Below are 15,124 nucleotides of genomic sequence, written 5' to 3' on the forward strand. Positions count from 1 at the left end.
GGCTACTCCTTCTATGCATATTTTAGAAAATATATTTGTAGACCTCCAGGTATTTCAGAAAAGGTGCCAGAACTGAGCACAGCTCAACCTGGGCTTCTAGAGAATGGAATGGAGACAAATTTGTCCCTGTCCCCGCGGGATCTTAATATCCCCGACCTGTCCTTGTGAGTTCTGTCGCATTCATGCAACCTCTGCCTTAACCGCAGAAGCTTCGAGCACTTATGATTTTAAAGTGTTCAAGGTTTGTGCAGATGAGGACAGAACTTGTAAGAATGGGGTAGGGACAGAACTCGCAGGGATGGGACAGGATTAGATTCCATGGGGACAGGGGAAATTTGTGGGTTCAATTCGAATATCTTGTTTCTTTGTAAAATAGGCCTTATTTATGTCTATGTTTATTGAAAGCTCCTATACTGCTACTAATGACTGGGAAGTCAATTCAGAGCAGTTTACATGAGCTTCTGTAAAGGTGTTACAATACAGAGTCAGCTTCAGCTTTTTTTTAAATGGTTTATACATCATAAGATATAGGGAAGCCTTCTTGTCACCCAAACAAATAAAGGTTATTCTTAGAGGTGCATATACAAATTGACTTAAATAGAAATATAATTCTTTCTCATATTCCTCACTCTAGTTGCCACAATTTGCTTTTATTTAATTATATTTTGGAGAGGGGAAGGGAAGGAGGATGAAGGTGATAGAAAAGTGATTCAAATAATACATCAGTTTCATCCTTCTTTTGTTCAGGGAAACATTTCTCAATTTTTTCATTTACTGTACTCTTAGGGGTGAATCGAAAAGTGGTATACTCTCTGGCAAACCCTGCAGATGGCCATTTTACCGTGGACAGGACATCAGGAATCATTACTTTAGAGAAGCCACTGGACAGAGAGCTACAGTCAACCTACAACATCACCATAAAGGCCTCAGACTTAAGTCCTGTGTTGTCACTTTCCTCCCTGGCTGTGGTTACCGTCACAGTGCTGGATGTCAATGACAACCCTCCTGTTTTTGAAAAGAAAGACTATCTCATTACAGTGCCAGAAGATGCATACCCGGGTACGGAAATACTCACTGTTTTTGCAGCAAGCAAAGATATTGGCACAAATGCAGAGATTACCTACAGCGTCAGGTTTGGGAATGAACAAGGAAAATTCAGGATCGACTCCAAAACAGGTTTGTAAAATACATAATGCAACGTAACAAATGTATAGCTAGGGCATTCTGCCCCTCTTGCATTGTAAACTTCAGTTTGATTACTCACTTCTCCCCTCAACAAGTGGGACTTAAGGATTTCCAATCTTTGTGTTTGGTCCAAGTGTAGGTAGACGAGTCCTCAATACTGTAGGTAGATTTTATGGGTATAATAAATTAGTGCTACATAAATAAGTCATGCGCACATCTCATATCTAGGACACCATAAATACCTCCACGGATTCGGTAATTGCCAGTTTATACTAAGACAGAGACCAGAGCTATATGAAATATTTTATTATAGAAATAGAAAAATATAATTCACAAGCCAGCAGTAAATAATAACTAATTATTTATTCACAATGTCTCTGAATACATACATATATCTCATTACAAAATTATTACATAATAATCCCCAAGTAAATGAGTAAATATAACTAATTCTTATACACTAAGTAATTCCTTATACTAATAATTCCTCGTTAGCAAAAATCTAAAAATAGCTTATCACCACAGGACTTAACTATCCTTATCCCAAACAATAGAATTTTATCTGACCCAGCTGAGAAGATAGATAATTCCTTATTCTCACCACTTTAAGGTTATGCCTCATCAGAACAGGGAGATGGAATTCGTCCGTTTCCTTCAGCATAGCAGATGTGAAAATTCCTCTGATCAGGAACAGTCCGTTAGTCACTGGAGAAAGTGTAAATTACGTTTGCCACAGTTTCCTTATGTGAGGGAACCCTGATCTGTATAAAGATTTCTGTTTTCTTCACTCTCTGGTAGAGCTAATCATAAGAGGTAACTTATCAGATTTTATTATTATAGAAGGTGTGCTGAGAAACCTATGCTAAGATCCAAGCTCCCTTATACCTCAGCATAGACTAACTGTTAATTAGGCACCTTCTCCTTAATTTTCATCAGATGACCTGCCTCCAACCAATCCAGAAACAATTCCAATTAGTAGTCTTTCTGTATATTCGTGTACCGTCCTTGAGAAATAAGAGAGACACATACCGATCCTGGCAGCTCATCCCTCCTCCAACTTTCTCAGGAGCTGAGCTAGGCAGATGTCCTTGGCTGAAGAAACACAGAATTCCTGTAAACAAGTCCAGAATGCACCTGGCAGGCAGCAGAGATGATTTTCTTGCATAAAATGGTTCATGCTTCTTTGACATCAGTGAAAAAGAGAGGCCTAACCCCAGGTGTGAGAAGAAGGAACAACCCCTACACAAGAGTGTGACACTTTAAGCATGTAACTTGTTTGGAATTTCTTTGAAGGAAGCAGTGGCATAGTGGTTAATGCAGCAGACTTAGATCAAGGTTTTATTTTTCAAGTTTATTTACATTTTACTATACCGACCATCAAACAGATACTGGACGGTTTACAGTTGCTAAATAGATCTTGGGGGGTTGGATTTGATTCCCACTGTAGCAACTTCTGACTCCAGGCAAGTCACTTAACACACCATTGCCCCAGGTACAAAATAAGAACTTGTCCATAATATGTATTTGTGATTTATGTATGAATTTTGAAACCCACTTATCTTATAGGTGGGCTATAAGCTTTTAAATAAGCATGTGAACTTCTTTAATGATGACGACAGAAAGGCGGTATATCAAGTCCCATTCCCTTCCCCTTTTAAGCTTAAAATAGTACAAATTTAAAAGAAATTCTTCCTAATTGGCCATTGGCACCACTAGGAATCATAATTTTCAGTGATACATTAGTTCTTCTCAGAACTCTATTCAGGTACTGTATTGATAAGGAAATACAATGAGTATATAGAAGGAACGTGGCAATGAAAGAAGAGAAACAGAGTGGCGATTGGAGTGAGCAAAAAAAAGAAATCATCTTCTCAAGACACCTGCATCCTGCCTTGTCAACTCTTGATACGTGTCCTTTGTGAGAGAGTAGGGGAGGTCGGGCTAAATTTGGTTAATAGAAGCTCGGTAGGGAAAGCAGGGGACTAGGAAGTTGGTATAAAAATTACAAACAAAGTAGTATACTTTTGCAGGATTCATTTGTTGTCAGAATAGATTCTAGGACAGGGAATAGTTTAGTTGTCCGAGTTGATACTTGAGGTGTAGTATTGTTTTCTGTTCATATTGCCCCAGCTCAGAAGCTAAAAGAGATACAGAGATAACCAGAGTGCTAGAGAGGATTTAAAAACTAAACAGGCTAATGCTCTTCAGCTTTGAGAAAAGATAAGAGAGGGAAGTCATGCAATATATAAAATCATAAGAGGGGCAAATAGGGAACAATTATTTACTTTTTGAAATAATGCTAAGAGGAGTCTCGATTAAACTAGTAGCACAGTTAAAACAAATCAGGGGGTTGTTATTTTGACTCTACAGTTGCTGGAGATGTAGTCAAGGCAGTTAGCATAGCTGGGTTTAGAAAGGATTTATATAAATTTATTTGATATTGGAAAAGTCTATATGCCATTATTAGCCTTATAGACTTGAGGAAACCATCATTGATATCATCCTATGGGATCCTGCTGACCTGGATTATCTAGCTTTGATTGGCCTTTGTTATGACCGAACATAACACATCTTGTGATATGTGAATTCCAAAAGTCATTCTAAAAGTTCTATTTTGATGGTGGCAGGGGGAAAAGGGGCTGGATGACACAGAGAATTGACACAATTACAAAATCTTTCAGATCTAGATGAACAATTCAGATTTTGCTCAGATTTATAATGAGAAAACATCATGATTATCTGAAAGTCTGTGGTAGCCTATGTGAAATAAGTTTGTGGTTGTTAACCAGTTACAGTTAGATTTATTATTTATTTATTTTACAAATTTCTAGTTTGCTTAAAACCACTAAACTGTAAAAAAAAAACCAAAAAATCCACAATTTGCCCCTTCTAGACAGTCTCAATTTATGAATGCTGACTAGAAAATTCTGGTGGCCCCTTAAAGTAACAGATTTCTTGAAGCAAAAGCCTTTGAGGATAAGAGCCTGTTTCATCTACCTACATGTTGACTTGTTCTACAAACTTGTCCATTACAAATGTGAGGTAGATTTTTCTGGATATAAATTATTATTATTTTTTTAATGGTTCAATAAAACTTTTGAACTGAAAAAAAAATGGTTCTTTTTTTCTTCAGCAGTTGGCATTGTAGTGTTTGTATTTTATTATATTTTTTTTCAAATCTTTCGAAACTTTTTGCACTCTTTATAGGTGTGATTTCTGTCCTGGCTGGTCTGGATTATGAAACACACAAAGATTTCTACTTAGTAGTGGAAGCAAAAGATGGTGGTTCCCCATCACTAAGTGCCGTCACTACAGTGAATATCAACTTAACAGATGTTAATGATAATGCCCCAAAATTCAACCAAGAGGTTTACAGTGCAGTAATCAGTGAGGATGCATCAATTGGCGATTCAGTCATTATGGTAAGCATGGGTCTTTAACTTTAAAAAAAAAAATTTTAATTTTGCTCTGGTAATTCTTATCTGTGTGTTTATTGTGTAACCCTAGCGATGTATGGAAACATATGGAACTGTAGATTTTGATATTGTGTTAACATGAATGAATTGAAAAAAACCCCTCAAAACTTAAAATTGTAGACATTAGGCCAGTGCCTGCTATTGCTAGACACATAACACTGATTGATAAAAATGGTCAGTGGTCTTCATCATAAAGCATATGGGGGCAGACTTATAGATCTCAAAATGAGTACAGTTGACTCTGTTAACCGGAACTCAAGCAACCAGAAAAAAAATCTTAGAATAAATAAAAATGAAAGTGGCAGCCATTTTTAAATAAAAATGGCAGCCAAGTGTAAATGAAAATAAAATCAATTTCCTGCAGTAAACTTGACACGCCACACCTGAGTGCGCCCATGCTTTGCCTACCACATGTCTGGTAATTTGTCTGAAAGAGTATATGGTATGACATAGTATGGGGTATAGTATTAGTTAGGCCTATTTTTAATAGCAACTCTCAAGAAACCAGAAACTACATTTATCCGGCAACTATCAATCCCCATGGGTGCCGGTACTTTGGAAAAAAGGTAGGAATGGGGAGATATGTTATTCTACAACAAAACGTACCTAGGTTCTGTTATAGAATGTTACCATAATGTCACATATAGACATCTGCTCTTATACCAACTATAGAGTTGACATACAAGCAGGCATACTGAAAATGCAGTAGGGATGTATATTACTAGTATTGCTATTTATCATTTCTGTATTGCTGAAAGGCATACGTAACACTGTATATTTATCAAGCAATAGTTAGTTCCTGCTCAGAAGAGCTTACAATCTAATTTGGACAGACAGACATAACATATAAGGTTGGGAAGTTTCTTGCAGAGAAAAAGATAGGATGAACATGGGTATGCTATGGTGAGTGGGAGTTAAGTGTTGAAAGCAGCCTCAAAAAAATGGGTTTTTAGCTTAAATTTGAATACTGCTAGAGACGGAACTTGACGTATTGACTCAGGAAGTCTGTTCCAGGCATACAATGTAGCAAGATAGAAGGAACAGAGTCTGGAGTTGGCAGTAGAGAAGAAGGGTACAGATAAGAGGAACTTACCCAATGAACAGAATTCATGGGGGGGGAACATTTGGGGAGATGAGTGAGAAGAGTTATTGGAGGGCTGCAGAGTGGATGCACTTGTAAGTCAGTAAGAGGAGTTTGAACTGTGTACGGAAATGGATGGGGAGCCAATGAAGTGACCTGAAGAGAGGAGTAATGTGAGTCTTGCAGTTCTGGTAGAATATAAATCATACAGCATGTGAAAGTTTGCTTTACCCCTGTGTACACCTCCCTTGCAAATACACACTGTGTAGCTTAAGTGAGTATTTGCAGAAAAACACTTAGGTGCCCTGCTGGCATGTATGTGCATATCTGCACACATACCTGCATGATTGCTAGCATTCTAAACATTTGCATGCTTTAGGTTATAGAATTTCACTTTATGCTAATGCATAAGTAGAAACGTTTCATTAACCCTTTTTCCGCACACTGTGCATGTTTCTCTTTCTTACAAAGTTGATGGTGGAAGACCTGGATAGCCCTTCAAATGGACAGATTCAGTTTTCCATCATTGGTGGTGATCGAGAGCATCAGTTTACTATTGATCCTGTTTTGGGACTTGTAAAAATTAAAGAAAAATTAGACAGAGAAAAGGTAAGGATTAAAGTCTTATGCTTTCATAATCATCTTGTAAGCTACTGTGCTTTATTTACTGCCTGCTTAGGTGTGATTTCAAAATGGTAATTTGATATTTTGTCTTTTTGCTTTAATTTTTTATATTCTATTTTGTACATGTAACAGACAGCCTGGTGAGGCAGGCTGGCCTGAATTTCCTGGAGAGGTCAAAAGATAAAAGAACACATTTGCATACGAGTAAATGCTTTTTATTTATTTTAAGTTTGCCTCACACATTACAAATAAGGTTTGGCTTACCTCAACCAAATGCAGACTCTGCTCAGGACCTCTTTCTCTGGGATCTCTCTCTTTGGGACCTCCCCCTGGCCTAACTGATTAAAATCTGGGCAGAAATACACCTCCCTGAGTCCTGCCCTTCTGACTCAGCACTGAGCCATGGAACACAGAGCCCTCTGGGAGCTGTAGTCTTTCCCAAATGCACAATGCCCTTTGCTGCCCAGTGGCATAATAGAAGTCCTAGAGAGGGAAAATCCCTCAATCCGTCACAGTACACTTTGATTGAAGATGGTGGAATATGTCTTGTAATAGTTTACTGTTTAGAGAGTTAAACTGCAAATCCAAAAAAATATTTCCAAGAGAGAATTTGAAATCTCAGTTACCACTGAATCCAAGTGTACATTTTTTTAGACCTAGCTCATACATTTTTAAATAGTAGTTCAAAGTGAGTCACGTTCAGGTACACTAGGTAATTCCTGTCCTCAAAGGGCTTATAATGTAATTTACACTCCTCCCTCCACAGTCGCAGGAGTTAGGGGCAAAGCCAGCCCACGAATAAGAAAAATTTGCGAATAATTTTAGGGCCGACTCTGACCCAGCTCCCTCCTGCATCCTGGACCTCTCCACACCTTACTTAGGGCTGACTGTGACTCACCTCCACTTTTCAGACCTCTCTACACCTTACTTTTAAATCCTGGTGGGCTAGAGGTGAAGTGGGGCAGGAGCAGTCTTCCTACACTCCTGCCCCGTGTAGATCCATGAATAAAAATGGCTGTCATGAGTTCCTGCTATAGTCTCGTAAGACCACAGGAACTCACAGAAGCTTTTTTAGTTTGTGGATCTGCAATGAGGCATGAGCGTAGGAAGATCGCTTCTGCCCTGCTTCACCGTTAGACCACCAGACTTTTAAACTAAGGTGGGAGAGGTCAGGGTTTAGAAACTCACGAATACCCAAAGTTGCAAATCCTAAACCTGTGAATATGGAGGGGGGCCTGTAATGGGAAATCAAATCTTAAAGTTTAGACCTTTTAATCTTTTCTTTTAACATTTTACACTTTGTTGCAGAGAGCTGGGGACAGGCTTATATCCTCCTGCCATTGACTTGTGGGTTCCCTTTTCTTGGTATGGACCAGGCAGGACCATTGCTGGCCATCCCTGAGAGTATGTGGGCACTTTGGGGGAGGAAAAGGGAGCAAAGGGTGAGCATATCAGGGACCTTCTCCCTGATACACAACTGCAGATAGCTCTTCCTTTATTTATTGGTACAGGGAGTAATTTTCATAAATACTCACTTTGGTGAAAGTATATGCACGCTTTCCACGCTGGGAACTATGTACGGTTTTTAAATTAGAAATATTTGTGTTGAAAACTACTCTCAGAAAATATCCACACACTTTTATACCTCCTAATTTGTCTGAATACTTTAAGTAAAATATTTAAAGTAAAAACATGTAAAGTAAAACTTTTATATTTTCAGTAGCTTTGAAAATGTAAATGTTTTCATATACTGTAATTCCAAATCCCACCTCCAGGCACACCTTCCCATGTAGCAGTTATAAATATGGGGGAGGTAGGTTTATAAAATCCCATATCTGCAGAGTACTGCACAGTTTTACCTGTGGAAGCAATAACCGTCCAAATGGTTAACTGTTTTTACTTCAATATTCTAGTTTAGATGATGGCTTGGCAAAAAAATATGATGAAGGGTGCTACATAGGTGATGCAGGGCAAAAATTAAGGACCATTTCAAGAAATCAAAATATTAAGATCCTCTTATTTGACTAACCACGTCCCCTTTTGCTATGCTCTGATGCTGCTCTGACGCTCAAAGAATTCCTTTGAGCGTCAGAGCATTTACTGCTCCGGCCCACGGTAGAAACCTCTACCGCAGCCTAGTAAAAGAGGACCTAAGTTTTCATTTATTTCTGACAATACCCCCTCTTCTACTAAACCGCGCTAGTGGTTATAGCGCGGGGAGCCGCGCTGAATGGCCCGCGCTGCTCCCTAAGCTCATTGAGTTCCATTCAGCGCGGCTCCCCGCGTTAAAACTGCTAGCGCGGTTTAGTAGAAGAGGGGGATAGTTTTAAAGTTCTTGCTAGCGTGATATCTTTCTGCTATTGTGGTGGGGAGGGAATGGAAGAGGGAGGGAGGGAGCTTCTCATTTTCAGTTGCTTATTTTGTTTCTTACTGTTCTGGAAAGTACAAGCTCTTTTGAATTTTTAGATCTGCGTTTAGGCTTAAAATATTATTTAAAAAATTTAAAAAAAAGTCTTCCTAATCGGCCATTAGCACCATTAGGAATCATAATTATTTCAGTGTACTCTATTCAGGTACTGTATTGATAAGGGAATACCTTGGCATTTCAGGCTAGTGTAATGAATTCATGTTGGAATGTTCTTATGCCCCCAAACTCAGTCTTATTATCTATTCCGAAAAACTCTTAAAACTTATTTGTTTGAAAAATATTTGACTTAATTGCAATTTGTATTTCTCTGAGAAGCATTTGATTTTTGTATTGTAATTCGCTGTTTGTCTTGTTTTTTTTTTTTCTTATTGTAAACCACTTCGAACTGACGGTTTGGCGGTATATAAGAATAAATTATTATTATTATTATTACGAGTATAAAGAATGAATGTGGCAACAAAAGAAGAGAGAGAAGAGTTAAACATTTACAAAAGCAAAAAATGTGAGCAAAAAAAGAAATCATCTTCTCAAGACACCTGCATCCTGCCTTGTCAACTCAAAGAAGTCGCTCTTGACACGTGTCCTTGGTGTGAGAGTAGGGGGGGGGTTGGGCTAAATTTGGTTAATAGAAGCTCGATAGGGAAAGCAAATTACAAACATAAAGACAACATTTTTATTCAAAACTATGTTTGTTTGTTTAAACTTGTAGGTGTCTGGATATTCACTGCAGGTTGAAGCCAGGGACAGTGGTGTGCCTTCCTTGTCATCGACCGTAACCGTCAACGTAGACATTTCTGATGTAAATGATAATGCCCCTGTCTTTACGCCGGCCAACTACACTGCTGTTATTCAGGTGCGTTTATCTTCTCCATCTGCCTTTAATAAATATGGAAACTTGGAACCAGTAATGAGGGGAACTCTCAAACAATGCACACAGGTATGAAGTCTGCAGATACGTTTCGCCCACTTCTTTTCCGTTCTCAAAGGGGAAAAAAAATTATCTTTGGAAAAGTAAATGCACACGTCTGCATTTTACCTAGACTTAAGTTTTTGGAAGGGGAAACATTCCACTGTGAAGACTAACTTTGGAAGACCACACAGACAGATTTGCACCTGCTGTGTGAAAGGTACTTTTTCTATGAAAATATAAGTGTACCCCTTCCTGTAGCCCCAGCATCACCCCTAGGAGTGCCTCTCCAATATTTGTGTACATTGGTCCATGTATTGACCATAAATACTCCATTTCTATGCATAAATTCTTGTTATATAAGCGGAAATATCTTTGAAATGACCCTCCCTGGGATAGGCAAGTAGGATCTCTCGGAGAGAGAAAGAGATAATGGTTACTGCAGACTAGTTGGGCCATTTGGCCTTTATCTGCCATCATGTTTCTATGTTTAATCTTAATATACAGTCAAACCTCGGTTTACGAGTAACGTGGTTTGCGAGTGTTTTGCAAGAAGAGCAAAACACTCGAGCAAACTGTAACTCGCAAACCGAGCATTGACTCGATTTGCGAGCCCCTACCCGCCCCGCCCGCGGGAACCGGCAGTATTGCTCCCCCCGAGGCCACCGGCGCTGCTCCCTCCCTTCACGATCGTCTCCACCCCATCTACTGACCGGCCCTGTCCTTACCCGTGTGCCGCCGGAGTTAGAAATGGCCTGCTGCCAGTCTGCTGCTGAGCCTTGAGCATCTGCGCATGCTCAAGGCCTTCTGGACCTCACCCTCACCTTCGAGATCTCATGAGAATCTCAGAGAGGGTGAGATCCAGAAGGCCTGAGCATGCGTAGATGCTCAAGGCTCAGCAGCAGATCGGCGGCAGTCACTTTCTATCACTGGCAGCGCAGGGGTAAGGATAGGGCCAGTCGGAGAGGGGTGGGGATGAGCCGATAGCAGCGCCGGTGGCCTCGGGTGGAGCGTGGGAGTCGGGGTGCGTCCAGCAGGAGTGAGCCAGCACTTGAGTGTCCCGGCAGAGGGGGTAGTGACATCCAGGGGGGGAGGGCAGCGTCCTGGAGCGGCAGGGCCAACGGTGCCTAGTTGGGCTCGGTGGCGGCAGTGGTTTGTTTACAGCCAGCACCCTGGAGCCGGGGCGCACCATCACCACCCGCACAACCCACAGTGAGAGGCAGCGAACAGCAGCAGAGGAGGAGAACTGGAGGAGCCGCGTGGATGGCAGAGGCAGCGGTGGAGGCGTCGCTAATGGTAATTAAGTTTTTGGGGATGTGGAACGAATTGTTCTAGTTTACACTAACTCTTAAGGAAAAAGTTGCTTTGATACGAGTGTTTTGGTTTACGAGCATGCTTCTGGAACGAACTATGCTCGTAAACCAAGGTACCATTGTACTTCGTTTTTGTTTTTGGTTAAATGGTTGTTTTCTGACGTGAAATGGTCAATATTCAGCATGGTTTAAGTGGGCCAGAGAGGCTTCTGCCTGATTAAACCATATTGAATGGCTCTTAGCCAGGCAGTGCCGCTGAATATTTGCTGTAAACACCCAGGTGGAGTCTGGGTAATGGAGAGCCAGGAGTTTAGGTATCAGTAATATTTAGTGTCGATGCCCCTATTCCTAAGTGGCCAGATAGAAGCACACAAAAGGCTTTCCTCACTTTTGTCTCATAGCTGTGCAGGTGCTGGCACTGAGTAACACTGTGCAACAGAGGTTTTGGTGGCATGAATTATAGTGGGTGTTCTATGGTGATTTGAGGTTGCTGAATTCAAAACTGACCTTAATTTTTCGGTATAATCCTCTGATTTTTGGCAAAAGAGCATTATAATGCAAAAATTAACATTTTCACTATATTTTCTCATGCTTGGAGTAAATATTATAACAATCTGAAATATTAAAACAGCTTGCCTCAAATTAGATTTTTTTTTTAAGCTAGAAACATAGAAGATGACGGCAGAAAAGGGCCACGGCCCAACAAGTCTGCCCACTCTAATGATGATGTACTAATGTGCTATATAATTAAATTATTATGGGTGAGGAGGCAGAGCTGGAATATGCAGTTCTCTGTAGGCCTATTGCATCATCATCAGTGCGCTGTATTGCATCATCGGCAATTTTCAAGCTTCATCAGCACAGTTGAGATTAAATCGTCGATTTTGAATCAGGGTTTTTGCTTCTTAGTTAAATCGGCACAATGTGTTACATTATGACTTCTCATGCTATAAATATTTGCGATTTGCTCAAAAACTATACACGATAGGAGAAAACTGAGGCTATTTTCATACACAGAGGGTCAAATTCTATAAAGTGAACCTCATTTTTTTCTTGCCCCAGAAAAAAAAGTTAAAATCAGCAGACACATAACTTCCAGGTTGCTGGATGACGCTTCAGCCCATCCACCAAATGGATCCTCTTTCAGATCTCCCCTTCTAATGTTCTTTCCCATAGAAGTTATAATTTTCAATCCATATTCCCTGAAGAGCCCCTCACTCCTACTGCATGCATCTATTCTTTCCCCTAAATCCTTAGTGATTCCAATCATACCCACTAGTGGTTACAATTCCTCTCTTCACCCCTGGCCCTCCCAAAACCTCTAGGCAAGCACAGGACATACTTGGCATAGATCCCTGGTAATCTTGTGGGATGGGGAAGGAGAAGTCCCCTTCTACTCCTGCTCCGTGTGGCTCCGTTTAAAATGGCGTTCGCTTTTATATGGAAGGCTGGCTCCCAGCAATCGTGCCGCAAGACTACCACTAGGGATTGCCACTGTCATTTTACACCCAGAGGCACACAGAGTAGGAGCAGAAGGGGCTTCTGCCCCATCCCACTAGACTACTATTATTGTAAACCGCTTAGACCTGTAGTATGCTTAGGCGGTATAACAAGTTTTAATAAAAACAAAAAGCATAGACATACTAGAGGTCATCTCTGAGTAAGTCCCATGAGTGCCTAGAAATTTTGTGGGGGTTCAAGGGGTGGAGGGAGGGATTGGGGAGATCAGAACCACTGGGTAGACTATGGAAGAGAATAACAACTATAGGGGCTCATAATTGAAAGAGAAAAATGTCCTAAAACTGGCCTAAGTTGGCACTTGGGCGATCATCAGTCAAAAACGTCCAAGTGCCGATAATAAAACTGGGCCTTGGCCTTCATAGTGCCGCTGAACAACCATAGCTAAATGGGGCGTGTCAGGAGGAGTGTCGAGGGCGGTATTTGGGCGGGACGTGGGCAGGCTTAGACTTAGTCATACTGCATGTATAACCAAAAGTTATACAGCACAGATCGACGGAACTTGGACGTTGTGACTTAGACCATTTAAAACATGGTCTAAGTTACAAAAACCCACCTAAAGCGACCAGATAAGCACTGCAAACACATAATACAGACTCCTGCCCATAAGTCCCTGTAATCACTGCATTGATATTGAAACATGTGCACTCCCCTATACACCCCCAAAACCCTTTTTACTAGCATATAAGTAGCTCCTGCAGCCATAAGGGCTATTGGGGTGGTAGATAAGTGGGTCTATGGGATTCTCGAGGTGGTTTGGGGGGCTCACCATGACCTATAAGGGAGCTGTAGTGAGATGAAGATATGGCACCCTTTTTGTGAAGTTCCCCATTATTTAGGTGCCATATCTGGGTGTTCAGTCCATCACTTTGCAGACCCCCTCCCACGTCCAATAGGGCTTGTTCTAGGCGTTTTAGACTTGGACGAAACGTTGAACAAAAATGTGGTATAAAGATGGACGATTTAGTGACTTGGACGATCAGATCGGCAGGACGTATACTTGGATGATTTTCGAAACAAAAAAATATTTGGACGTATTTTTCGAAAATGTGTCCTAAGCTGTTTTTTACTTTGGACGACTTGGACGAAAACGGACTTAGACGTTCCTTTCAGTTATGCCCCTCCACGGGTTTGTTAGAGGATCAGAACCATGGGGCAGGGGATTAGAATAGGGGGTCATTAGCAGACACTGACAGATAAGAACATAAGAATAGCCTTACTGGATCAGACCAATGGTCCATGTAACCCAGTATCCTGTCTTCACGGAGTCCAACCCAAGTCACAAGTACCTGGCTAAAACCTAAATAGCAGCATTCCATGCCACCCATCCAGGGTGAGCAGTGGCTTCTCCCATGTCTGTCTCAACAGTTGTTTATGGACTTTTCCTCCAGGAACTTGTCTAAACATTTTTTTAAACCCATCTATGTCAACGTGTTCCAGAGCTTAACTATTCTCTAAGTGAAAAAATGTGTCCTCCTGTTGGTTTTAAAAGTATTACTCTGTAGCTCCCCTAGTCTTTGTAAATCTTGATGCAGTAAAAAATCGATCCACTTATAACCGTTCTACATCGCTCAGGATTTTTTTAGACTTCGATCATATCTCCCCTCAGCCACACACAGAAGATTAACAAATGTGCCATGTAATTCACTGCCAACAAAACGAAATGAATATAAATTATTACCAGTATGGTCTGTTACCACATACTTCTGTCTTTCAAAACATGCACTAACGTTATCAAACAAGTCTTCTCTCATAGTGTATATGTCAGAGCTCCACTGACAACAAAACTCTGGTTAATGTTTGTGCACGCCATTTTCTGTGTGTACTTTCTGTGATCTCACCGGCCACATAAAATTCAAGGGTGGGCTGCAGGTTGCCCACCCCTAACTTAGGGTATCTGAAACCCCTGTAGTGGCCCTGGCTCAGTGTGTTGGTATTGGGGGAAAAAATGAAATACAGAAAACTTTCTTTTTAGTTCTAAATGAGATTTTGTTGTGGCAGATCTCAGTCCTGGTTACAGTAGAGCTGGAAATACAAAAGAATCGGGAGGAAACAGAAGTGTGAGAAAAAAAAGAACCATTTCAAACGTTCCATGTTCAAAGGTCAGGCATTCCTAGCAGAGTATTTAAAGGAACAAGCTGAAAAAGAAAAAAAAAATCTTCCGCAGAATATTATACATAAGTAAATCTCACCGTGTCAGAAATGTTAGCATATGAAAGGCAAACTGAAAAGTTCAATATCTTGGTAACAGAAGTCACATTTCCATATCAGCTTGACACAACATATTTCCAGATAGCCAAGGTCTCTAGCAGTGCATATTTACAGGCTGCTGAAGGTTTATAATGTCAAGCTTAAATCTTAAGTGGAATGTCCCCGCTGCGTTGTCATCTGCTAAAAATGCAAGCAGCTAGCCTGTAAAAACATTCTGGATATCTGGTCACAAGCAATGTCCTCTCAGAGCATGGTGACATCTGATCAGAGTTCTGACGCTAGCACATACGGGTAAAAGTTGCTTTCTTTATTTGCAGAGGATGCATTGCCTTCTTCCTCACTCCACAAGAAATGTGGCCAGAGTCTTGCAGAAAATAACAA

General features: G+C 40.7%; 1 protein-coding gene across 7 annotated transcripts in view; it reads left to right on the plus strand.

The window, feature by feature from the left end:
* FAT3 (FAT atypical cadherin 3) overlaps positions 1–15,124 on the plus strand; it is a 669,400-nt gene that overhangs the window by 588,707 nt on the left and 65,569 nt on the right. For all 7 annotated transcript variants that reach the window (XM_033948992.1, XM_033948995.1, XM_033948996.1 and 4 more), the window contains 4 exons: positions 787–1,176; positions 4,393–4,607; positions 6,214–6,351; positions 9,504–9,647. In XM_033948992.1, coding sequence (XP_033804883.1) covers positions 787–1,176; positions 4,393–4,607; positions 6,214–6,351; positions 9,504–9,647 — 887 coding nt within the window. The remainder of the gene's footprint in view (positions 1–786; positions 1,177–4,392; positions 4,608–6,213; positions 6,352–9,503; positions 9,648–15,124) is intronic.

The sequence above is a fragment of the Geotrypetes seraphini genome, chromosome 6 (genome assembly GCF_902459505.1).
Source record: "Geotrypetes seraphini chromosome 6, aGeoSer1.1, whole genome shotgun sequence".
Taxonomy (NCBI): Eukaryota; Metazoa; Chordata; class Amphibia; order Gymnophiona; family Dermophiidae; genus Geotrypetes; species Geotrypetes seraphini.